General features: G+C 53.6%; 11 protein-coding genes across 11 annotated transcripts; 4 read left to right on the top strand and 7 right to left on the bottom strand.

Annotated features, from left to right (window-relative positions):
- Positions 1-236: 236 nt before the first annotated feature.
- J4E88_003898 (uncharacterized protein) lies at positions 237-1,751 on the bottom strand (the record flags this gene model as incomplete). Its single annotated transcript, XM_049397546.1, has 1 exon — positions 237-1,751. One exon carries the CDS (start codon positions 1,749-1,751, stop codon positions 237-239), a length of 1,515 nt encoding a protein of 504 aa, XP_049256934.1.
- A 2,130-nt stretch (positions 1,752-3,881) lies between these two features.
- J4E88_003897 (uncharacterized protein) lies at positions 3,882-5,136 on the top strand (the record flags this gene model as incomplete). The annotated part of the gene is made up of 2 exons (XM_049397545.1): positions 3,882-4,364; positions 4,429-5,136. The coding sequence occupies 2 exons, from the start codon at positions 3,882-3,884 to the stop codon at positions 5,134-5,136; spliced, it is 1,191 nt and encodes a 396-aa protein (XP_049256933.1).
- A 105-nt stretch (positions 5,137-5,241) lies between these two features.
- On the bottom strand, positions 5,242-5,973 carry J4E88_003896 (uncharacterized protein; the record flags this gene model as incomplete). The annotated part of the gene is made up of 2 exons (XM_049397544.1): positions 5,242-5,708; positions 5,925-5,973. 2 exons carry the CDS (start codon positions 5,971-5,973, stop codon positions 5,242-5,244), a joined length of 516 nt encoding a protein of 171 aa, XP_049256932.1.
- Positions 5,974-7,002: 1,029 nt separating this feature from the next.
- On the bottom strand, positions 7,003-8,471 carry J4E88_003895 (uncharacterized protein; the record flags this gene model as incomplete). Its single annotated transcript, XM_049397543.1, is given in 4 exon segments — positions 7,003-7,289; positions 7,917-8,195; positions 8,289-8,384; positions 8,402-8,471. The coding sequence occupies 4 exon segments, from the start codon at positions 8,469-8,471 to the stop codon at positions 7,003-7,005; spliced, it is 732 nt and encodes a 243-aa protein (XP_049256931.1).
- Positions 8,472-8,818: 347 nt separating this feature from the next.
- J4E88_003894 (uncharacterized protein) lies at positions 8,819-9,744 on the bottom strand (the record flags this gene model as incomplete). The annotated part of the gene is made up of 2 exons (XM_049397542.1): positions 8,819-9,373; positions 9,430-9,744. 2 exons carry the CDS (start codon positions 9,742-9,744, stop codon positions 8,819-8,821), a joined length of 870 nt encoding a protein of 289 aa, XP_049256930.1.
- Positions 9,745-10,209: 465 nt separating this feature from the next.
- J4E88_003893 (uncharacterized protein) lies at positions 10,210-10,905 on the bottom strand (the record flags this gene model as incomplete). The annotated part of the gene is made up of 1 exon (XM_049397541.1): positions 10,210-10,905. The coding sequence occupies one exon, from the start codon at positions 10,903-10,905 to the stop codon at positions 10,210-10,212; it is 696 nt and encodes a 231-aa protein (XP_049256929.1).
- Positions 10,906-11,655: 750 nt separating this feature from the next.
- Positions 11,656-12,677, bottom strand: NUO31 (NADH-ubiquinone oxidoreductase 30.4 kDa subunit, mitochondrial; the record flags this gene model as incomplete). Its single annotated transcript, XM_049397540.1, has 4 exons — positions 11,656-11,712; positions 11,765-12,296; positions 12,346-12,479; positions 12,531-12,677. 4 exons carry the CDS (start codon positions 12,675-12,677, stop codon positions 11,656-11,658), a joined length of 870 nt encoding a protein of 289 aa, XP_049256928.1.
- Positions 12,678-13,030: 353 nt separating this feature from the next.
- Positions 13,031-18,854, top strand: J4E88_003891 (uncharacterized protein; the record flags this gene model as incomplete). Its single annotated transcript, XM_049397539.1, has 5 exons — positions 13,031-13,150; positions 13,212-13,324; positions 13,373-13,747; positions 13,805-15,330; positions 16,219-18,854. The coding sequence occupies 5 exons, from the start codon at positions 13,031-13,033 to the stop codon at positions 18,852-18,854; spliced, it is 4,770 nt and encodes a 1,589-aa protein (XP_049256927.1).
- A 408-nt stretch (positions 18,855-19,262) lies between these two features.
- Positions 19,263-20,753, top strand: J4E88_003890 (uncharacterized protein; the record flags this gene model as incomplete). Its single annotated transcript, XM_049397538.1, has 4 exons — positions 19,263-19,337; positions 19,388-19,444; positions 19,501-20,676; positions 20,727-20,753. The coding sequence occupies 4 exons, from the start codon at positions 19,263-19,265 to the stop codon at positions 20,751-20,753; spliced, it is 1,335 nt and encodes a 444-aa protein (XP_049256926.1).
- A 646-nt stretch (positions 20,754-21,399) lies between these two features.
- On the top strand, positions 21,400-22,593 carry J4E88_003889 (uncharacterized protein; the record flags this gene model as incomplete). The annotated part of the gene is made up of 1 exon (XM_049397537.1): positions 21,400-22,593. The coding sequence occupies one exon, from the start codon at positions 21,400-21,402 to the stop codon at positions 22,591-22,593; it is 1,194 nt and encodes a 397-aa protein (XP_049256925.1).
- A 633-nt stretch (positions 22,594-23,226) lies between these two features.
- Positions 23,227-24,228, bottom strand: J4E88_003888 (uncharacterized protein; the record flags this gene model as incomplete). The annotated part of the gene is made up of 1 exon (XM_049397536.1): positions 23,227-24,228. One exon carries the CDS (start codon positions 24,226-24,228, stop codon positions 23,227-23,229), a length of 1,002 nt encoding a protein of 333 aa, XP_049256924.1.
- Positions 24,229-24,389: the final 161 nt, after the last annotated feature.

The following is a 24,389-nucleotide window of genomic DNA, read 5'->3' as shown; positions in this document are numbered from 1 at the left end:
CCAGCTGGGATGTCGCGGCCAAAACAGGGGAGTGCAAGCATCTGACGGTCCGAAGCTTTGAAAGTTGATGCAGGGGGCGAGCAGCGTGGTTTTGTAGACGGCTGCGGCCACAGGATATCTTGACTGCATGTTTCTTGAGTGGTGTCGCGCATCTAGTTGCGGCACCAGTAACACCCAACCACCTGACATCATAGTCTAGATACATGATACATATCGTACAGTACTTCTTCACACCATCAACGACGCTCCGCCTGTATCTTTTCTTGCCCACCCATGAACGGTCGCAGCACCTCTGGTATTGTTACTGTGCCGTCCTGTTCGTTCCAGTGGTTCTCCAGAATGGCTGCGAGGACTCTGGGCACAGCAAGTGCTGTTCCGTTGAGCGTGTACGGGAACTCTAGTTTGCCTCCCTTCACGCGCATGCGAGTCTGTAGTCGCCGACTCTGATAGTCTGTGCACATGGAGGACGATGTCACCTCGCCCCATCCTTCGTCCTTCTCACGCGATGGGAAGAAGGCTTCGATGTCAATTTTCCGCGTCGCGCTGGCACCGAGGTCGGTTGTGGGCATTTCCAGGATGCGGCAGTGCAGCCCGAGTGCTTCTAGTATCTCCTTTTGGATCGACAGCATCTCGTCAAAGATTGACTCTGAGCTCGGTGCTGTTGGAGTGGTGAAGTGATCTTCTCCCATGTTGTCGGGCGTTGTCCAGGCGAACATCTCAACCTTGGTGAACTCGTGAACACGGTACAAGCCCTTTGTGTCGGCTCCTCTTGCGCCAGCTTCAGCACGGTAGCATCTGCTCACGCCGACCGCCTTCAGTGGCAGCTCGGTCTCCTCTAGAGTCTGATTGGCCTTCATGCCAGCAAGCGGTATTTCTGCAGTTCCGGCGAGAGCGAGTTGCGGCTTTGCCTTGTCCTTCTCCGACTGCTCGATAGCGTATATTTGTTGCTCCCCATTCTGATCCCGCGGTTGGAATCCGCAGGCAGATGCAATGTGCGAGTAAACCAAGGATGGAGGTGCGACTGCTTTCCATCCTTTCCTCCTAGCGACACCTAGGGCGTACTGCACGAGTGCCTGTTCCAGCATTGCACCATCTCCGACCAGAAAGTACCAACCCCAGCCCGAAGTCTGCGCTGAGCCCGAGAAGTCAAGTATCCCCAATTCCTGCCCAATGTCGACGTGCGACTTGCGATTTTGTGATTTCGACGACTCGTTGATGTAGCCGAGTACATCTGCTTCGGTGCCGACGGGCGTGCATGTGCTGCTTAAGTTGGGTAGATCCTGCGCCAGCCCTTCTATCTCTTCTTGGATCTCTGACTCTTGTGCCTCGATAGAGCTCAACTCTGCCTTCAATGCCTTCGCATCGCTGATCAAACCCTCCCTCAAGGCTACCGGCTTGCCGTCGGCGTCCTTGGCGCGCGATGCTGTCCTAGCTAGAGTGGCCCGTATGCGATTGTTGCGCTCTCGTAGGTCGCGACTGCTTTGTTGGAGTGCGAGCCATCGCTCGTGCAGCTCTATGATCCGCCATGACGATTTGCTGTGTGCGGCATAGTTGCGATCTATGCAGTTCTGCTCATATAGTCCTGGGTTCTGTCGGATGTGTTTGATGTCGATGGTGGGTTTCGGTGCGAATGCGGGTCGTGTGTATGCTCGGCGTGGTATTAAACCTGTCCGGCAGGACGTTAAGTTGCTGCAGAAGATTTGCCTCTGACATGTTGCATTGGCGCGGAAAGATGGTCGGACAGCTTTCATGGTTGTGACATGAGAACCTCAATCGAATCTCTTGCAGTGTCCCGCTTTCGCGCCTTCCTAACTTTTGAGCATCCTTGATCCCTGCACGCTGCCGTCGCGTAAGTCGCGTCACGAAACCTCCCCGCATTCTCTCACTCCGCCTTACATGGGTGTACTATTCGCAGCAGGTGTCTGTTGAGGATCAGCCAGACGAGTAAGATGGCAACGCTGCGCGTAAGTTCAACAATATGTGAGGGCAGAATGTCTATTCGCCTGTCCTCCCACCTTAACCCGCTCACGACCACGGTACCGCGGTGACCCTGTGAAGCCCCAGCGAGACACTCGCAAGTACTCGTAATACATCCTCGTGTTGGGTCAGGGCTTCAAATACGAGCTCAAAAGCCTGCCTGACAGACCTGTGTAAATCATGAGTGCTCTTGGCCTCTCTCACCTACAACTTACTCACCATGGCTTCCAATCCTGGCAATCGCCCAATTGACCCGGTATGCGACCCTCTGGCCGACCCGGAAGACTCCAAAATCTCCTTCGAAGATGGCTTCATTGCTGAAACTGGGAGAAGACGCAAACCAAGTACGAGTCGGGGCCAAGGACCGCCCGCGACTGTACCATTCCCGCGGCAAGACTTCATTCCATATCCACAACCAGGATTGAAGGCACATGCCACGCAAACTCCAAACCTTCAGTACATGCCATTCTATTGTTGCCCCATCTGCAGAGGGAAGCGTGAGGCGCATGCCCACGTGCGTAAACTTTTCCTTGTCGCCGAGCGACTTATGTGGGAAGAAGGACTGGTGTCGATGAGTGAGAAGCATCGCAACGCATACTTCAACAAGCAGGTCAACGACGAGCTCGGCGTCTCAAATCCCACTGTCATTTGCCAAGACTATTTCCCTGGTGGGAGGCATAGCCAGACCAACAGACACTATCCTTTCAACAACGAGCACGAGATGGGGTTCGCTTTCAACGTTGTACACACACATGACAACTTGACAGAAGCTGTGTGGTCATTGTGGATTGGTTCACAGTTGGACATGGAAAGAGGGCTGGCCGAAAACAGAGCAGCAGGTACTCTTCTGCCCGGGGGGAACACAGGAGGATGGACAGGACCAACCAACATGGCATCACATGATCATGCGTCTGCCCAGGACTATCTTTCTGGGCTACCTACGCCGCCGGTATCTTCCATGGAAGAGGCTAGACGCATGAATGCTCTCTTCAACTCACCTGTACCGGCCGCACAACAGAGCCAGTTCACCGCCCACCCGGCAAATATACTCGGTCACAGCAATCGGATCATTAGCTATAGGAGTTTGCAGGACTTCTACTTCCTTCTCGACAGAATCGAGAGAACATCGTACGTTGCAGAGATGTTTCTCGTAGCATACGCTGCGAGGTTGAGAGCGGATAAATGCATAAATTGCTGGCACAATCAGAACGTCAGAATTGATGGGCTTTGAGCGCAGCGTCTTCATCATCACATTATTGCTTTAAAGATACCCACTACCACCTCTACGAGGAACACGCCGGACAACTGCACTGCAGTCTACTCTATTCTAAAACGAAAGTTAGCCAAGTCAATAAAAACCTCGGAGCTATTTACTTCTATTAGGTGTTCAACTTCTTCCTTGTATGCGGTGATGCGGCGTCCGAAGAGCGTGAGATTTGTCACGGCATGACGCCTCTAGTGGCGGTGCACTGTACCCATACACATGCAACAGCATCCAACATGACGTGGTCCCGTGGCAGTGATTTAGCATTCCACAAAAATGACCCGGTGGACATGAAATCTGTCGTGTGCCTCTGGCGCAGGGCGATGGGTCCTCGGCTCGCTAATCGCATCTCGGCCTAGAACAAGGGACTGCACCAAGCTTGGTCGTCATCCGCACCTTTTCCCAGGCATCCTCGAGCGGCGTGCATCATTGTGCCGCCGCGGCCTTGGATCTTCGTATCTACCCGAGTATAAATCCGCTCTTGCTCTGCCTTCCTGCCGAACGCCCCTCCGCTGCTTCCCTGCATAAGAAGGGACCATCGCTCCTGCTCGCGTGCAACTCTTACCGCCCTGACATCACTCCTCGCACCTCCACCTCCACCTACCTCCGCGTCTGCTGCACCCCACACTCGACTGCCACGATGCACGACCCGTTCCCTTTGGCGCCGCCGGAGAGCCTGGTCAAATATGTACAGCCCGTCGCCGACTTCCTCAACATGAAGTCGCTGCCGCTGCACTTCCACGAAGTCGCGATAGCCTTCACATTCTACCAGATCATCTTCAGCTACGGCGCCCCCGCCATCTCACGCTTCTTCTTCCCGCGGATATACGCCAACTTCACCGCGCGAACCAAGCTCAACTGGGATGTGCACATCGTGTCATTTGTGCAGAGCACGCTGGTCTGCGGAATGGCGCTATGGGTCATGTGGACGGATAAGGAGCTGAATCAGATGGACTCGACGGAGCGCGTGCATGGATACACTGGAGCGTCTGGCTTGATCCAAGCTATGGCAGGAGGCTACTTCCTATGGGACTTGGTCATCACGTTGCAGAATGTCAAGGCATTCGGTACCGGCATGCTGTTCCATGCTATCTGTGCCCTCTGCGTATTCTCGCTGGGTTTCGTAAGTAGACCACGGTGCTTTCCAGAGCGTATGGGAGCTATTCAGAGTACTGATCGTGTGACAGCGTCCCTTCGTGAACTACTACGCGTGCACCTTTATCCTCTACGAACTCTCCTCGCCCTTCCTGAACATCCACTGGTTCTGCGATAAGCTCAACATGACCGGCACCACCATCCAGCTCGTCAACGGCATAATCCTGCTATGCACTTTCTTCTCTTGCCGCATCGTGTGGGGATCCTATAACTCCATCCGCGTCTTTACCGACGTCTACCACGCCTACGCCGCCGGCGCATACACGCACTCAGACCCAGACGTCGGAAAGCTGTCGCAAAACACTACCCTCCACAACGCCGGCTTCAAACACGACATCCTCCGGTTCGCCGAAGGCCAAACCGTCCCTCTCTGGCTCATAACCGCCTATCTCGCCTCCAACATCATCCTCAACGGCCTGAACTGGTTCTGGTTCGGCAAGATGATTGAAACGCTGCGGAAGCGCTTCGACCCGCCCTTCGGCACAAAGACACAAGGTCCCGAGATTAAGGAAACTACACTGGAGATACCGGATGATGAGAAGGTTCTCGTTGAGGGTATTCACGTCTCTACTCCTGGTGCGGTGGAGCATGATGCCAAGGATTATATCCAAGTGACTGACCGGGCGGCTGTGTCGCTCGAGAAGAGCAGCACAGGCACGCATTTGGAGGTTGGGCAGACCGAGGTGAGAAGTCGGAATGCGGGGCAGAGAGGGGGTTTGAGGGCTGCGCAGGCGGCGTAAAGAGATGGAGATCAGGAATGAGATGGGTGGGTCTGGGGTGTAAGTAACATGTAAGGCATCATCTACCAAATCTACATATCACCAGGCTCTTTTACAGCCTGGAAATCAGCTACTATCAGAGCTGTCACCATGTTCTTCACTTGCCTCCCCAAGATCTGTCCACCCCTCCTCCCGCATAGCCTCTTTAGTCTTCTTCATAGCCTCTTTAGTCTTCTTCATCAGCGTACGCAAGGCTCCAATCTTCCTACCCTTTTCCTGACCCAGAGCAATGGATATATCATGCACACGATGGAAACGTTCATCAGCAAGCCTCAGCAGCTCCTTCGCTTGCGCAACTGATCTCCTTGCTGCCACGACTTCAGCATCGGCGTTCGCATTGGCGGCGTTGTGATCAGGGTCGGGCAATCCCAAACGTTCTTCCGCAAGCTCCTGCAGCTCCTTCATTTCCGCAACTAATCTCCTTGCTGCCACGACTTCAGCATCGGCGTTCACATTGGCGGCGTGGTGATCAGGGTCGGGCAATCCCAACTCTTTCATCATGGCTTCGATGTTACGGATGAGAACGCCGTTGTCTGTGTAAGGATTAGGTTGGATTAGTAGCGTATTTTGGCTGTGTTGGAATACGTAGGTAACATGGTGATGGTTACTTACATTCGTGTCTGTCTTCAAACGACAGCTGTGGGAGTTTGGATAGGAACCATGCTGCTATTGAAGAGGGGTTGGTTAGCTGGCACTTTCTTATGGCTAAGGTAGCGGTTCTGCAAGATTGAGGAGGGAAGGTTGCCTACTGTTGATCTCGATGGTTGCGGGGAGTGGGGCTTCTTCCTCGTCGGACATTTTGGTTTCGGTTTGTGAAGAGGGTGCTGGGATGGAGATGTGGGAAGGTGTTTGGTGGATCAAGGTGCAATAGCGGATTGGTAGAAGAACGACGGATCTAGGATACTGCTAATAAGAGAGCGTAGTGTCATGCATGTATAGGACGCGTGCGGTTTGCTATAAAACTCGTCGATTGGTGACATGACTGGTAGGTCGACAAACCGCAAACCCGCTGTTTCCTCCCACTCTAAGATTTTCGAAACAACGTTTGGTCGACCTTGCTCAGCAACTCCACCAAGCCTTCGTGCTTAGTATCATGTACTGCCTTCTCGAGCTCGATCTGTCGCCTCTCTTCCTCTAGTTTCCCCTTCGCACGCTTTAGCTGCTCTTCCAGATCTTCGACACGATCCTCTTCCCGTTTGATGTAATCGTCGGATTTGTCAGTGATTGATTTTCTCTCGACAATGCTGTCTTGGATATAGTAGCGAAGGGTACGTTCATCTGTATGCGTGTCAGAAGATTCGAGCTCCACCAGTAGCTATGAGGTGAGCTGCGTGAGATGGTAAAGGGAAGCGAGCAACATCCAGGCAGGGGTAGGTAAAAGAACGATTATAGGGTGAGGAAGAAGAGGGGAGCTAGGCACGTACAGGCATTTCGATCTTTGAGACTCTTTTTGGGGAGAGTGGAAGTGAACCATAAGCCTGTTGTTTTTTGTTCGTTAGTCTGCTGTTTTCTTCTCGGAAAAGGACGTTGCGGTAGCACTCACTGGATATGTTTGGACGAACGTGTGGGTTTAGGGGCTCTGCATCTGTAACCATTGTTGGCGCTTTTCGCAAGTCGTTGACGCTTCTCGCATGCCGCATTTTAGATACAGAGGTCAGATGTGAGTTCATGACTGAGGGAGAGCTGACTGATAGAAGAGTGATAGAGATTCTGAGCAAAGAAGTATCGCACTGCCGGAATATATGTGATGGCACTGTTTGCTATTTACTACGTCGGTCAATCAAGACAAAGAGTTCGCAAACTACAAACCTAGCCAACTCTTTCCATCTACGATTGAGGAGCGTCGTTCTCATTCGGCACATGATTCTGCACAATTTCCTCGACCGCACCGGTCAACTTCTGTAAGCCGTCATGCATGGCAGCATCCACCAACGACTCAAACATTCTCTTTTTCTTCTTAAACTCGAGCTTCTCCACCTCGTGCTTTCGTTCTTCTCCTTCTTCCATAGCCTCGACCCCTGACTGAGCGAGTTCTATGACTAATTCGTCGCGTTCACGATGTTCAGCTACACGTCTCACGCTCTTGTCAATGGACTTCTTCAGGACGGTCAGGCCTATACAAGTGTCAAAATGTACACGTAAGTGACGGTTGCAGAGAAGGAGCCCGTCTGGGGTGTGGGTGTGCGTACATTCTTCTTTGGGACGTCGTGACTGGGTTTGGAGGAAATCTAGGTATTCCGTCACCGCTTCATGGTATCGAGTTAGCAAGTCGTTGACTTTTCTAAGAAGGGGCTTTGGGGGCTTCGTTACTAGAGAACTTATCCCCTTGGGACATGTAGATTTGCGGGCCTGGTGGCTGTTCTTGTTCGGACATGCTGGTCGATTCGTTTGGAGATACTTGAGCGATGCGTTCGGGATGCTGTCTTCTACCTAGGTAGGTGTGTATGAGATGGAGTACAGATGTTGGAAAAGATCTGACGCTGATATATGTGGTCGTGCTTGTATCGGTGACAATTATTTGGTAGTACCTGAGGTGCTTGGTACACAGCTACAAACTCGATGGATTCGATGGGCTTTGTAGCTTGCTCCTCGCGACGTGGTTTATCGAGGCAAGCGGCATACAGACCCCAAACTCACTGGACTCGTGCATCATCTAGATCTCCGTCTCACTAGTCTCGTCTTTCGCCCCCTGACCGTCACAAACCCGCATCATCAAACCCCAGCCTGTCCATCTGCATCACCCTCAATCAGTTCCTCAACCCTCTTCACCAACTCCATCAACCCCTCATGTTTAGCATCGCCGACAGCCTTCTCAACTAGCAGCTTCCACCTCGTCATTCTCTCATACTCCCTCGCCGCATCGACCTCGTGTTCGGGGTGTTCACCTTCAAGTTTCTGAAGTTTCTGTAGTACGAATTCGGAGACTGTGGTGTTGCGTGCTTGTTGCAATGCATTCTCTGCAGCGCTTTCTTTGACGTGGAAGCGGAGGATACGGAGGTCTGTGGGTGCGTTAGGATGGTCTGGAAGGATGGGGAGTTGGGGTATGGGGAGGTAGAGTGGTAGATTCAGTGAGATGGTTGGTGGAAAGAGAGTGAGCTGGGTAGTGGACGTACAATCTTCTCTGTCTTGACGGGACTTCTTCTTGAGCTTGTCTAGAAGCCATTGGCCTGCTTGGTCAGAGAGCTGGTACGTCTTTCTTGTGGAATAGTCTTGGAGTTGAACTTACTAGAGATGGCGGGCTCTTCCGTAGCTTGCGCACTTGTTGGTTGTGCACCTGGTGATGATTGTCCTGACATGATTTGATCGTCTGAGCGAGGAGAAATGTCGAAGATCTGAGAGGGGATGTATGGAAGATACAAGTATACATATCCTGACATATCTGCTTGTTGGTAATGAAGACAGTTGGTGGACAAACACAAACTTGATAGATCCATTGCAATTGTACTCTGTAGCCTGTCTTCCCAGCTACATGAGTATCTTCCGTAGTTGATGTATACCGTACAAACCAATGTAGCCGTCTGGGTAACACTTCTCATCCCCAATATGACTTTCAAAACACTCCGGGTATACCCTCGCTCCTTCAAGTAACTCCATGTGAATACCAGGCTCATAAAGTAGCCGCCTCGTCCATCTATCACTTCACTCAACTCGACATAGCGCCAAGCTTCTTCGGAGTGCCCTTCGAGGGCCTCCTCTTCCCCTTTCCCTTTCCTTTCGCACCCTTGCCCTTGATCAGCTTGGCCTCAATGACTTCAGCGCGTTCGTAAATCATGGTGATCGCGTTAAGAACGTCTTGCTTCTGCAAAGCGGGATCCTTGTCCTCACCCTGATCCTCTCCAGTGCGAAGAGCAACCGCTTCTTCGAGGACCTCTAGGACGAGACGAGATTGGCCCTGAGTGAAGCCTGCCAGGATACTAAGGACAGCCAGTGTGGAAGGATCGCAAGACTTCGAACTGGACTTGGCGGCCGCAGGCTTCATCGATGTAGGTAAGAAGTGCTCGACGGTGATGCCCCAGCACTTCTCGATGTGACCCTCGTCTTCGGCAACGCGTGCAGAAGTTGAAGTCGTGGAATTCAAGGCTTCGATGTCGGCCTCGACAGGCTTGTACTCGCGGGTGATACGAAGCTTGTTGCGAGTTGTGGGCTTCTGCTTGTTCAGACTGGTGATGTGCAGGCACTTGTCGTGGTCGCATAGCTCCTACACTCCAGTCAGTGACGTTCCTTTGAGGTGAAGAAAGAACAACGTATACTTACTACCCACTCTAGGCCGTAGCACTCGACGTTCATGTCAACGTCGTCGCCTTCCTCGCCGTCGTAGAGAGTCCATTCGTACGGTGCATCAGGCAACATGATCTCTTTCGCACTAGCTGCTACCAGCACCCGCTGGTCTTCTTGGAGAGTACTCGGTTCCGTGATGCGCTTAGCCTCTGTGGTATATATCGCGGCATACTTGATGTCGAGGGCAAGTCGTACACTTGGTAGAACTTGCTCGAGAGTTTGGAACGGTGTGACGAAGAAGTCCTCGACGGTCTTCTTCGTGGACGGGCAGTGTAACTGAACGTTGACCATTGTCGCGAAATCGTAGAGGGTATTGAATCAGACGACTGTTCTTGTCGAAGAGGGAGTGCGGATCAAGAAATCAAAATCGATGAGGATATATAGCCCAGAGGTCAGTGCTCTCTAGGCAGGCGCAGTGAGTTTGTGTTTTGCTCAATGAATGAGAGACACTGTCGCTTACGCTCGGCTGACTCTTTTCAGGAGCCAGTGATAGCTCACTTGACTCTCCTGGAAGCAGACTTGGGTCATATTGTGCTCACTGCAGTCGCAAGATATGGATTTGATAGCCTTATTGAGCAAGATATGTGCGGGGAAGTTCGTATATATGGAGGTAAACGATATCAGATTGAGATATTTACTGGCTATTCACGCGTCACTGCGACTTATAAACCATCTACTGTTTGTCAGTCAGGTACTATCGCAACCGCAGGTGACGATATCACGTACCAGAACAAACGCCCAGCTTGCACCCTCCCCTTACGCGTGATTGAGAGTCTCAATCTCCAGGCCGTCCTTGAACTCCGCCTCAAGCATCCCATCGCCACCTGCCGTGGTCGGGCGACAAACGTATCCTGCGATACTCACGCTCCATCGCTCGTACTCCTCAGCAAGGACCCAGGTGACCTCCCTCAATGGCTGCCTGCTGACCTCCTTGCCAGCCTCATCCTTGATAATCCAGTAAATCCAAAGACTGTTGCCGAGCGCATCGCTCTCCCTTCTCGCCTCAATGGTGGCGCCGGGCATAGTACCGTTCTTGAACTCAGGCATAGGTGTGAGTGACCAGTCAGCCCAAGCATCACAGCCCACGGTCGCCACATACGGCTTTCCGTAGTAGAACTCGATACCAGTCTTGATCCATTTGGTTTGGTTGTCTGGAACACCTGGCTTGGTGACGTGCAGTAAGAGGCCGGCTTGATCGTATTGGCGGAGTTGGTCAGACGGTGGAAGCTCGAACGACAGCTGCGCTCGCTGGAAGTTCTTCAGAGTGTAGGTTGGGAGCTGCTCTGGGTAGGTCGATGCATTGAAGGCGTTGTGCATGGGAGGCTTGCGCCAGATGTCAGTGTTTGGTGGTGCCGAGAGGCTGAAAGGCTTGATGGTTGTGGTAGTCGTGTTGGACATGGTGACTGCGGCTGTGGCTGTGGCTGCGAGGAAAGAGAGAATGGAGGACTTCATCTTGGTGATGCATGTTAATCTATGGAATCCTGATTGTATTTATACCTTGGCGCAGTGATGCAAGACAGCTCTACGGGTGTGACGACGGCGATTACTGCTAAAGTATGGTAACGCATGCGATTGGCGGGAAGTCGGAAGTACGGTAGAACGTCGGTATGATACAGCTGGATGATTGTGATGGCTGTGGAGAGAGCCCACTGAGGATACCAAAGGAGATTACCCCGAAGCCTCTTCATCCTGGGATGTCGGCATCTTGTGATGCAGCCGGGGAAAGCGGGGTACTGTTCCGGGTGAGAACGTGCAAGATTTGACTTCCTATGGGTAGCTATGGTGGTTCGTCTTACACATCAAGCCATACTACGGCAGATCATGCAAGACGTTGTCTAGCGGGTACCGATGTTTACCCGACAAGTGGGAACTGACGGAGGAAGGTGCAGTGCTAGGCGCTTCCCTGATTGGGCGGGGAAATGCGAGATCTGCTTGGCATGAACATCGAGACTTCAAATACGAAATACGAGACGCGATCGGGCTGCAGCAGTCGGACACGTGCCTAGCATGGCTAATCCCATATGAAAGTTTTGTGAATCTTACTCCGACGTGCAATCTGGATTGTGCAGACTCAAAAGCGCCGACAAGTGAAGCAACTACACCGAGCAAATCATCACAGCAGTGGGTACACGTTGTGGACCATCGGATGTTGTACAATCACGTTCATTCGCAGGTATATACAATCCAAATGCTCTAAACCTTCTATTTCTTTTGCTCTCCCTCTTTGGGAGGCTCTGGCTTTGGCGTAGGGAGCTTGAACTGCGTGCATATTAGAGGCTGCATCGAGAGAGTAGGATGCAGGATAGCTTACGTTCTCCGGCTTAAGATCGTCACCAGGACCGACCTGCTCCCAGGCTGATGAACCACCACGGAAGTTTCTGAAAGCCTGTGTCATCTCCAGGGGTTCTACGACAATCCTCTTCTTCTCCTCGTCGTATCGGATCTCAGTGTATCCAGTCATGGGGAAGTCCTTTCGCAGTGGGTGGCCGTCGAAACCGTAGTCGGTCATGATTCGCCTCAGATCCGGGTGTCCAACGAAGAAGACACCAAACAGATCGTAGACCTCACGTTCGTACCAGTTGGCACCATCGTAGAGATCGCACAGACTGGGTACTGGGGTGGCCTCATCCGCGTACGTCTTGACCCTCAGGCGCGAGTTGTGACGGATGCTGAGCATGTTGTAGACGACCTCGAAACGCTGGTCCTTGGTGGGGTAGTCGACGGCGGTGATATCTGAGATTTGTGTGTACTCCGCGGCGGTGTGGTACTTGAGGAAGGTGAAGGTGGGGATGATGCCGGCGGGCGGGACGTAGATGGTCAACTCATCCTTCCATACGGAGAACCTTGGGTAGGGTCAGACGGTAGTTCACTGCCAGGTGTGAATTGACATACTGCTGGACGTATTTGGGCAGACATGACATGATGTACTGCCCATACTTGTGCAGAGCCTCGCCCTTCTCTTTGTAATGGTCGGCCGGGTTTACGATGGCGCGCTTGAGCGTAACGGTCTCGTCGCGGGGGGCAAACTGCGTTTACATTAGAAACCACGTCTTCGCCATATCATGTGACATGCGCACCCTCATGTTTGGCGTTTCCGATTCGGGACCCGCGACTTCCTTTGCCCGGAGAGCCGTGGAGGCAAAGGTGCGAACTGCATGGCGGGAGGAGCCCGAGGCGCGGACGGCGGCGCCCAATGGCCGGCCTACAGCTAGCCGCATAGCCATTGTGTGCGGTGAGGGAGTGGTGAGGCTACGCGATGTAGCAGGTGAAGGCGACTGCGGGTGGTGATGTCGTCGACGTCGTCGAGTTCGCAGCTCCCACCCGCAAATGCGCGCTTATGTAAGTCGCTAGCGTTAAGCGGAACCTGGTGTGCCATCGCGCAGGTGCAGCCTCTTAACCCCCATCACCTCCTGTGGATCCCTCTTCCAGCGACAGCGACACTCCGGCCGGCGTTTATTTGTACTTCCGCGGTTTCCTTACTGACCTCTCGTCCCGACCCCCCAGGTCTCGTCTCACCCCACGTATCTCTACTTTGGGCGCCACCCGCTCTCAACAACACATCGCAACCATACACACCATGTCTCGACTGCAGCAGGACCAGTTCGTCGACGATGACGAGGAGGAGTGCTGCCCGCTCTGTGTCGAAGAGTTCGACCTCTCGGACAGGAACTTCCGCCCCTGCCCATGCGGCTACCAAGTACGCCTTTGTGCCAAAACTCGGTGAACCATCTCGAGTCCCATGCTGACCCACGTGCCAGATATGTCAGTTCTGCTACAACAACATCAAGACGACCATGAACGGACTGTGTCCCGCCTGCCGCCGCCCCTACGATGACTCCACGATCGAGTGGAAGACCATCTCCCCCGAAGAGTGGGTCCCCTGCACCTTCCATCTCTAAACACATCTGACACTGCCCAGGATGGCACAACACAAGCAGCTCATCGCGCAAAAGGCCAAGAAGAACGCGCAGATACGACAGAAGGAAGCACAAAAGGCCGAAGCCGACTCTCTCAGCCGCAAGCATCTGTCGGGTCTGCGTGTCGTCCAGAAGAACCTCGTATACGTGACCGGTCTCACGCCGACGATACGCGAAGACGAACTGCTCAAGACTCTTCGTGGGGACGACTATTTCGGCCAATACGGCAAGATCCTCAAGATCGTCGTCAGCAAAGCCAAGGAGAACGCGCAGCATCAACAGTCGGTGGGTGTTTATGTGACATTCGCTCGCAAGGAAGATGCAGAGAAGTGCATCAATGCTGTCGACGGTTCTCAGAATGGCGAGAGGACGTTAAGGTATGTGAATCTCTATCCATGCACACGTGTCATGTAACAAGCTCACGTCTCTTGCAGAGCTCAATTTGGTACTACAAAGTACTGTTCAGCGTATCTCCGCGGCGAGACCTGCAATAACCGCAATTGCATGTTCTTGCACGAACCCGGCGAAGACAACGACAGTTTCACTCGCCAAGATCTCTCCATGATGAACTCAATCCAGACGCAACAACCGTCGCAATCGTCTACTTCGCGAGCCGCGCCCCCCGCCCACCAGGGTCCCGCTGTCGCTGCCGCGATCCCGATGCATCGACAGGATAGTACCGATACGTCGAGCTCGATACACGAGGCACCCGGTTTGCCTGCAACCGCTAGCTGGGGAAGCAAGGCATTGCTGGAACGCCGAGCCAGCCGCTCCACGGTCGCTTCGAACAACGCCAGTCCCATGGTCACGAATGCTGTCCCCGCGCAACCACCCAAGCCATCGAAGGCAGCTGAGCCACCAAAGAAGAAGGGCAAGGACAAGGAAAAAGAAAAAGAAAAGGAGAAAGAGAGGGAAAAGGAGAAGGCTGCACAAGCATCGAAGGCTGCAACCCCGCCGCCTGCTCCGACACCCGCACCCGCTGCCCGACCGCCGAAGCCCCGCGACAATGGTATTCACGATTTACTGAAGGTCATCTGCTCGCCAGACTTCAAGTTCGTGTTCTCGAGCGCCGTTCTATCTGAGGAAGAACTGAAAGCTGTCACCGAGTTTCCTCAACTCCTGGATCCCAATGGCGGTGCTAAGCGTCGTGCCATCAAAGAAAAGAAGGAGAAGGAACTGGCACTGCAGCGCGAGGCTGAAGCGGAAGCTGTTGCTGTAGCAAAGGCAGCGTCCCAGCAAGCCCCAGCTGCTGAGCGTGAAGACAACGAAGCAACGGCTGGCGGCAGCTTGCAGCTAGGCGGAGAGCCCGAAGACGGTCCCGAGACAAGCACCAACCACCTCAATCAACACGCGATTGCACCACCTGGTCAGCAAGGTTTTGGAGGCAGCCTTTTCGGACAGAACACGCCTTTGGCCGAGGACTTCAGCAGCCTGGGACTGAGCAACAGAGGCCTTACACCACAGCAACAGCAGCAGCTGTTGCTCTCCAACTTCAAGTCTGGCACCCAAGCCACGGGCCTACTGAACAACATGCCAAGTGCTCAGCATCCTCAACAGCAGAATGCCTCTAGCCACACCAGGCACACTTCACGCTTCAGCTTCGCCAACGACAGCGCTTCCGCTTCTGCGAATGTGCAGCCTGTCGCAAACCAGAAGCTGATGAGCCAGCAAAACTCGATGATGCCCAAGAATGCCAATCAATTCAACCCCATGTCTCAGCATCAGCAGTTGAGTGGGCAGTTCTTCACCAACGTGCAGGGACCCCCTCCAGGACTCAAGCCTACTGGCACACCCCCGGTCAGCGGGACTGGCATGTTCGGCCAAGGCCACGGTTTCGCTACTGGTGGTCTACCCTACGGGGCTGGCGCAACGGCGAGAAACAACAATGATGCTATGTATCAGGACCTGCTCCGCAGCCGTAACATGGACGGTGGTGCTAGACTAGCTGATGCTGGAAAGCGTGAGTCAATGTTTCCTTCTTTCCTTAATCAACATCCTTCAACTTCCACACCTGCCCCTGCCCCTGGCCTCCTCAGCTTCCCTTATGGACCTTCGCCTGGAGCTTACCAGGAGTCTGGTTCGCAGAAATCCAAGAAAAAGGGCAAGAAGCATAGGCATGCCAACACTTCCTCCTCTGGGGGTGGCGGTCTTGCCGATGTCCAAGACCCGAGTATCTTGCAGGCGAGGCTGCACCAAGGCGGAATGGCCGGGCAGGGCATGTATGGTCAAGGCCAAGGTGGTTTCTCTTCGCTCTATTCCAACAACAACTACGGCGGCGCTGGACGATGGTAGTCACTTTCATTCTGCACTCGGGTCGGCCTCGCGGCTTGACATTTTGTCTTAGTACTTTACTTCAATGATGGCTGCATGGCGTTTCGGATTTACGGCGAATGCATCGGCACATATCCAGTGCTTCGACACTGGATCGCCTGGCGTTATGATTTGGACTGCACGGATTTTGTCAAAGCATATGGCCCCGGCATGTCTTCACGGCACCTATACCTTCTCAATTCTCTTCATTTTCTGTCATGATTTGGTGGATTGCGCTGTCCTGCCGCTGCAAAGGTTGGCTTCTCTCGTCGTCTTCGTCATGGCCATCGCATGTACGTAACTACCCCTCCTGCCGCATCATGTCGGCATGCTTACTTTCTAATAGAGAGATGGCCTGTTCACTGTTTTCTTGCCCACCAAGTGACGAAGATGTTCGAGAGACGACTTTGCAACATGATGTACCTTACGCTTTTGTCAACCCATCCTGACCATCGTCTGGCGGCCGCCGTACTTAGATCATGACCTCGCTTTTGTCAATTTACACTTTGAAGATTCTAGTGCTGACGTAGTATTGCAGATGATGGATCTTTGAGTGTAGAGGAACAGGCATCTATCAACGTCGATGCACTTGTTAACGACAGCGACAATGAGCCAACACGGCCCGCTCCAAGCACTCCGCTAAGCGGCCAATTCTTCGAGCATCCTCGCCGATCGACTCCTACTATACCGCCTGGCTTCACAGTACCAGCAATTCCCAAAGCAGTCCTTGAAGAGTCACGTTCGCGTGCTGGATCTCGACCAATGTCCCGTACTACATCTTCGACCATCATACCGGCCGTGCCTGTTGTACCTGCCACGCCGCTTCCCAACTCAACTCCTAACAAGAATACCAAGGGCAAGCAGAAGAGTGAGATTATCCAACCTGCGACTCCTGCAGCAGCACCTAGTGCGGCCACAGTCTCCAAGCCTTCGCCTGTACCTACGACGCCCTCGAGAACGACGGTCAAGGAAGCAGTTGTCGTTCCCCAGACACCCAAGGAACCCACACCCAGAGAGGCCTCAAAAGCAGCGAAAGAAGAAGTTATGCAGACACCCAAGTCGACCCCAGATGCTAAGAAGTCAATGGCGGAGACGATAAGCAAGGACACGCCAAAGTCGAAGGGTGCTTCTAAGAAGACTCAAGCTGCAGTTCAGACCACCCCAAAGAGAGAGCCACAGAAAGAGACAGCGCGCACTCCTGCGGCGACTGCGACACCTCCAGCTTCGACCAAGCGACAGCCTCCTGGCAAGCTCGATATTCAAGCAGCAACTAAACTGCCGGTTGAAGCTGGCTCTCCAGCTCCAACCTCATCTAAAACAGACTCTCAGGCAAAAAGCAGTCGTTCTGTGCCAACGACATCAGCTGGTTCTGTACCCCCAAGTCCCGCCGCAGCGGTGACTGGATCGCCAATCAAGCGCGCGGGTGCTCCGAGGACTTTGCGTGTCGTCGCAACACTAAAGACAGAAGTGCCACCGCCTGTTTCGGCGGCATCACAACCGTCCTTGCCTCAGATCCCAACGGTCGACAAGCTTCGATCTAGGCAAGCGAGTATCGCTTCCGTCAATATACCAGGCACACCAAGCGAAATGATATCGGACACTGCTTCAGTTACTTCTACATCATTTTCCAGGGCCAGCTCACCGCCTCCGATCGGCGGTAAGGTCGGAACTGCGCCTGTTAGGAAGAAGACAAAGTCACAAGCCAAGAAGGATAGACAAGAGCGAAAGAAGCAGATAGAAGAAGAAATACTGGAAGACAACAAGTCGGATGTTGAGGTAATGCAAGCTCCAATCATTGGGCGCAAGAAGAAAGCCAAGAAGCCGACAACAAACGCCAAACCTATTGCCGCTGCCTTCAAGAGTCAGCCAGCCTCGCCCAAGCCAGCTACTGTTGAAGAGGAACAACCTGAAGTGCCGACAGTGGCCTCACGGAGAGTCTCGTCAGCGAAGATCTCGGCAACAGCAACGCCTGAACCGGAGCCGGAGCCCGAACAGCCCAAGGAGAAGCGGGAACATTCAGCCCAGTCGATCATGGCTGACTTGCAGCGCACGGGCGAGCTCCTTGCATCGACCCTTGAGTTCTTCAAACCGTTGTCTTCGTCACTCGCCCATGCTACCCGCTCGACTCAGAACGGTAATGTGTCTACACCTCCGGATCTGAAGCTGCACTTTTCCCAAGCCGACCTCGAGGCGCTTGCGAAGAAGAAGCCAGTACGTCTGAACAGCCAGGACGCAAAGCCAGACTCCAGGACTCTGATTACACCCAACGGCAAGTTCTTCTGGGGGTTGACTGAGGAGCTTGAGAACAAGGCACTTGAGCTTGAGAAGCATATCGAGGAGCTCAAAGGCCATGCCCGCTTCCACCCTCGTAAGCAGAATGCACACGGTCACAGTGTGACTACTTCGGCGCATTCAAATGACGTCCTCCCAGCTATCGCGACTGCACTCAAGGAGGCAGGTAAGAAGCTGAACACCAATGGCGGACAGCAGATGCCGCGACTGGACAACTCTTCTGGACTTCTCGGTTCGACGAACCTTCCCTTGCCACCGGTACAGGGACAGGACGCGTCCATGCCCCAGGTCCCTCCCCCACAACAGCAGCAAACACCCGCAGATGCCGGCGCTTATCTGAATCAATACGTTCTCCCGAAGACGGACAACCCACCGCCAAACCAGCCACGTCCCGAGATGGCGGCTGTTGGTGGCGCACCTGGGGCCGGAACAGCGAACATCTCTGTCAACTCGAACCGACTAGCCAAAGCGGCCAAAGCAGTGGTTGAGGGAGGAGCGGTGGGGAGCACAGAGATAGACGGCATGGGGTTGATGGCGGCTGACAGGCTTGGCGGCGTGTTTGTGCAGGGTCTCGAAGCGCTCGTGGGTGCTGGACTTGGCTACCAGTCTTCACAAGAGTTCGGCCTTGACGGCAACGGCAACATCACCTTTGGAAATGGAGGCGGAAGCGGACTAGATATGCAGGGGCTGATGAACGCGATTGAGACGACAGCTGGGATGGGTGGATATGGCAACACGAGGCGAGGAAGAGGTAGTGTGCTGACTATGGAAGAGGCGGAGCAGGCCATGCATGCGGCGAGGAGAGAGCATGACGTGTTGGAGAAGAAGCTCAACGCGTTGATCAAGAAGAACAAGAAGCTTGCGACTGGCGTAGGAAAGTAGTGGTGGCATGGAGTTGATGGGAATCCCCAATATGTATACCTAGGTGGTAGGAGGTTTCGACAGATGATATGCTTAGCAGCTATCACTAAATCCAAATTACTATTTTGGTAGCAGAATTGGTAGCATCGTGACATCGTATCTGCGCGACGGATTTAGCTTGCTCGTATTCCCTCACGGCTGGCGTGTGAAAAGGGATGAAGTCGACATGCACCTGACGATGCGCCGACGCCCCGATTCGCCAGGGCGCCTCACCGCCAACGCCAACGTGGGCTGGATTTCCAGGGTCCACCAACTCGTTCCTGAAGGCCAGATTCGCAATTGCACTCACTGCACCTTTCTTCTGATCTTGAGACATTCCGACAATCTCTTGATTCCAGCTTGCTTTTTCACACCCAAAACTACGCCACTATGAGTCTGCAACCGCCTTCCCTCTCCATGAGGCCCAAGTCTCCGTCTGGAGGCTCGACCAAGGCCGTGATTCTGGTAGATACTGCCCACAACACCGACGCCGCCATGTATACTCACCGCACTAGGTCGGAGGCCCTTCTCGCGGCACACGCTTCAGGCCTCTGTCTATGGAACTGCCCAAGGTACGCGACGACGCGAAATAGACAGCCCCAGGACATCCCCGCTAACGCTGCTCCAGCCGCTCTTCCCCATCGCCGGCCACCCGATAATCGAGCACTGCTTCCGCGCCATCACAAACGTCCCCGAGATCAAGGAGGTCTTCATCGTCGGCTACTACGAGGAGTCCGTCTTCCAGCAGTTCATCAACGCCGTCTCGACCAGCTGGCCGCACCTGAGCGTTAAGTACCTCCGCGAATACCAGGCATTGGGCACAGCGGGCGGTCTCTACCACTTCCGCGACGTCATACTGAAGGGCAGGCCCGAGAAGCTGTTCGTGCTCAACGCCGATGTCTGCTCCTCGTTCCCGCTGGTGGAGATGCTCAAGCTGTTCGAGGATAAGGATGCGGAGGCGGTAATGCTGGGTACGCGGGTCGCCAACGACGCCGCCTCCAACTTCGGATGTATTGTCTCCGATGCGCACACAAAGCGCGTGCTCCACTACGTCGAGAAGCCCGAGTCGCACATCTCCAACCTCATCAACTGCGGCGTCTACCTGTTCGCGACCGAGTGCATCTTCCCCGCCATCCGCAGCGCCATCAAGCGACGGACCGAGCGCCCACGGCTGCTGTCGTACCCCTCCTCCGAGAACCTCGAATCCTCCTTCTACCAAAACGACGACGACGATGACAACAAGGAGAATGCTGTTATCCGATTGGAGCAGGACGTCCTGTCTGACATCGCCGACAGCAGGCAGTTCTTCGTCCTCGAGACCAAGGACTTCTGGCGCCAGATCAAGACCGCTGGTTCCGCCGTGCCAGCGAATGCTCTGTACCTCCTAAAGGCCTTCCAGGCAGGCTCAGAAGAACTCGCCGCCCCCTCCGCAAACATCCTCCCTCCCGTCTACATCCACCCCTCCGCGCAGATCGACCCAACTGCCAAGATCGGCCCCAACGTCTCCATTGGCCCTCGCGTCGTCATTGGCGCTGGTGTCCGCGTCAAGGAGTCCATTGTCCTCGAAGATTCCGAGATCAAGCACGACGCATGCGTCTTGTACACCATCATCGGCTGGCACAGCAAGGTCGGTGCTTGGGCGCGTGTCGAGGGCACTCCTACCCCCGTTACCAGCCACACCACCAGCGTCATCAAGAATGGCGTCAAGGTTCAGAGCATCACCATTCTCGGAAAGGAGTGTGCTGTTGCTGATGAGGTTCGCGTGCAAAACTGTGTGTGCCTGCCCTACAAGGAGCTTAAGAGGGTGAGTCAATTAATATATAAGTTCTCAGCGTGTGCTAACGTGTTGTGCAGGACGTCTCGAACGAGGTCATCATGTAAATGACCACGACTGGTAACAGTATGTTGCTAGTTAGCAGTGCGTGATGATGCGATACAGGTGCATCTATAGAAATTAATCATGATGCGATGCATGACATGTGACTGGATAGAGCGATATACCACTATACTTGAAATGAACCCACGATGACAGTAAGAATGATCTTGCGTCTGAGCTTGCATTCGTGAAGACGCGCATCTCTGGACGCTGCTCCCTGCTGCCATGCACTGTTTGGCAGCAAACTAATTGACGTGCACCATGAAAAAACACCGTGTGCAGTCATCAATTTGGACCGAATCCTTCGTAGCATGATCTGAACGCACATTTCTCATAGTTGCGTCTCTTGAACGTGTCCTAGAATAGCCGCGTCTAGTCTCGATTAGGCATCGCCATCCGAACATTCGACATCCCGCCCGATCTTTCTACTCCAACACACGTTTGTACCGATTCGCCAACCTCATCGAAATTTACACGCAGTGCTCATAGAGAATCGAACGTAACTGCTAACTTCATTCCAGGACGATCGATTGTGAGTTACTAGGACCGTTATCGTGTCTGAGTCAGAGGGAATACGATCCAACCATCCATCATTGAGTTGAAAGAGTGCCAGTGAACCAAGCAAGAGACGGTCATTTGAAGGAAGACATAATGTCAGATATGGATACAGCCCCCGGTCCAGCAGGAGATAAGCAGTCAAATGGCACCACATCCACATCTCCCCCAGACCTCAACCCCACTCCCGACTCCGGCTCCCGCTACGATAAGCCCATCGCCGCGGCCCAGAAAGATGGACTACCCATAATCGACATATCCCCCTTCATGGACCCCTCCTCCTCGCAAGAAGCTCGTTCCACAACCGCCTCCGCCATAAACGCCGCCTGCATAAACTACGGCTTCTTCTACCTAACCGGCCACGGCATCCCCACGACCAAACTCGACGAAATCATCAACTTGGCACGTGACTTCTTTTCTCTACCTCTAGAAGAAAAGAACAAAATCAAGCGCTTCGACGCCGGCAGTCCAGAAGGAGGCGACGGCGCACGCGGCTACCAGGGGCTCGGCGAAAACGTAACGGGTGGACTGCAAGATATGCAAGAAGCCATTGACTGGTACCGGGACTGGCCCGCCGACAAAAGAGAACCAGGCGATGGCGGACCAGGCAGCGTCAAGAGCCTTCAAGGTGTCAATCTATGGCCTGAGAAACCCGAACAGCTTCGGCCCGTGTACGAAGAGTACATCTCGCGCGTCAAGAAAGTCGGCGAAGCACTCGTGCACGCCATGGGCGTAGCTCTCGATCTCGGACCACCACCCAGTGAAGGCGCAACAGAATCAACGCAAGACGAAGAGATCTTCCTGCGCAACTGCTCAGACTCCTTCTGGGTGATGCGCATGATCGGTTACCCACCCCTCACAACCCCCATCTCGGGCGACGATAACATCGACCAATTCTCCTGCGGCGCCCACACAGACTACGGTTGCGTGACCCTCCTCCTCACCGACCCCACGCCCTCCTCCCTCCAAGTCCTCCTCAAAGACGGCACAACCTGGCTGAACGCGGACCCGCTCCCCGGTGCGTTTGTCGTCAACATCGGCGATATGATTGAGCGGTGGACGAATGGGTTGTGGAAGAGTACTAAACATCGGGTTATTCATAGGGGGGAAGCGTATAGGGTTAGTGTGCCGTTTTTCTATGAGCCGAATTTTGAGGCGTGGGTTGAGCCGTTGGGGAAGTGTGTGCAGAGGACGGGGGGTAGGGAAGGGTATGGGAAGGGGAGGTATGGGGATCATTTGTTGGGGAAGGTTAGTGGGAATTTTTATTATAGTATGAGGACGGATTGGTGAGGGGGCGTAGTGGGGCGTACAGTATGTCAGTGGCTTTGGGATGGGTAGAAGGGTATGTGGTAAGGTATCGAATGTATTTTGTAGTTACTGTGATCTTTAGATGGGCGTTCTGGATGTCCTGAGACACCAGTGACTCAGTCGGACATACGGTGACGGTTACATACACACTGAACACACCTGAGCGAACATCTCATCCCGCGATGTGTGAGCAATGAGACAGCGCGAGTGATGCGGTATCTTTCACTCGGATAGTCTGCTCATCCGGTCTGTCGACGTGACGTACCTAGTCTGTGCGGAAACTGTTTGCACGTCCCCGTTCTCACAGTCACACAAACAAACGCGCTCTCACCCATCACCTCCAGGCAATTGAAACACTGTATCGTAGTGTATATACGCAATAATTTACTAATATCTCAATAGAATCTGATGGGCCCGTAGCGTATGTCCTTCGCATGTCTACCCTGTCGTGCAGGGTGTGATCCGTTCACATACAGGCTTCGGTTGAAGCGATCTATTTTTGCTCTGGGTTCGAAACTGACTTCGTCCATCAAAATCGATGATCTTTTATCTTTTTTTGCTGCTGCTCAATTCATTATACGTCACGCTTCACGCATCCGCACTGCCACAACAGGTTTAGTCAGACCCCTCCAGCCACCCTAGCAGCGCGCTATGGTATCGCTCACTGTCCTGAACCTGTGGACTGTGGCCTAATTCCTCAAACTCAATAAGCTCTGCGTCTGGGATTCGCGCCGCTGCTTCTTTACCCAACACCTCGTATTTCCCTATCTTAGCCTGCACTTCTGGCGGGCTCCAGGCTTTCCCGATAGCCGTCGTGTCTTTGGTTCCTATCAAGAGGAGCGTCTTAGGCTGTACAAGCTCAAACTCATATGCAATCGGTTGAGTCAAGACCATATCCGTAGTCTGCGCCATATTGTACGCAAAGTCAATGTTTTCGGGTGATGTTTGATAGAGTGAGACTAGCATATTCACCCAGACGTCGTATTCCGGCTTCCAGGTATTGACGTAGTAAGTAGCCTGTTGGTATTTTCGGATTGATGTGTAGTTGGTGGCCAGCTCGTCTTTGTACAAGGCGTCGAGATTGCGCCATGGGACTCCAAGTGCTTTCCAGTCTTCCAGGCCGATCGGGTTTGTGAGAATGAGATGGGATGTTTGCTCTGGGTACATGAGGGCGAATCGCGTGGCTAGCATGCCGCCCATGGAGTGTCCTAGTACGTATGTTGACTCCACACCTAGACTTTGTAGCAAGAGATGTGTGTTTCGCGCCAGCTGCTGCAGCGAGAACTGGTAGGCGGGCGGTTTGGACGACTTGCAAAAGCCGATTTGATCGGGAATAATGACGCGGTATCCGTGGGCTGAGAGGCGACGCGCTGAGTCCTCCCATGTCGCGCCGCAGAAGTTCTTGCCGTGGAGAAGCATGATGGTCTTGTTTGAGTCATAGCTGGTGTTTTGAGAGGGTACATCCATGTAAGCCATTGAGAGGTTGGCGCGTTGTGACGTGAACTCAAAATACTGCACTGGCCATGGGTAGGTGTAGTTCCAGATACTGGGTGGAACTGTAGTCGCGCCTAATGCCGTCGCAACGAGTTGCGTGAGAAGTAGTAGCTTCAGCCGCATCTTGAAAGTGACGATGGAAACTCGAGACGATGGAACGTGGTTGAGAGAGAGAGAGAGATGTGGTAGAATGTGAGGTTGCCATTCGAACTCCTGGATTCCTGACATGCATATGATGTGCAATGACGCCTGCCAATCTATCTTGCCTATCGCGACCCACTCCA

Source organism: Alternaria novae-zelandiae (assembly GCF_023758075.1).
Source record: "Alternaria novae-zelandiae strain BMP 2774 chromosome Unknown scaffold_6, whole genome shotgun sequence".
Classification (NCBI taxonomy): Eukaryota; Fungi; Ascomycota; class Dothideomycetes; order Pleosporales; family Pleosporaceae; genus Alternaria; species Alternaria novae-zelandiae.
This window is presented reverse-complemented; position numbering and strand designations above follow the sequence as displayed.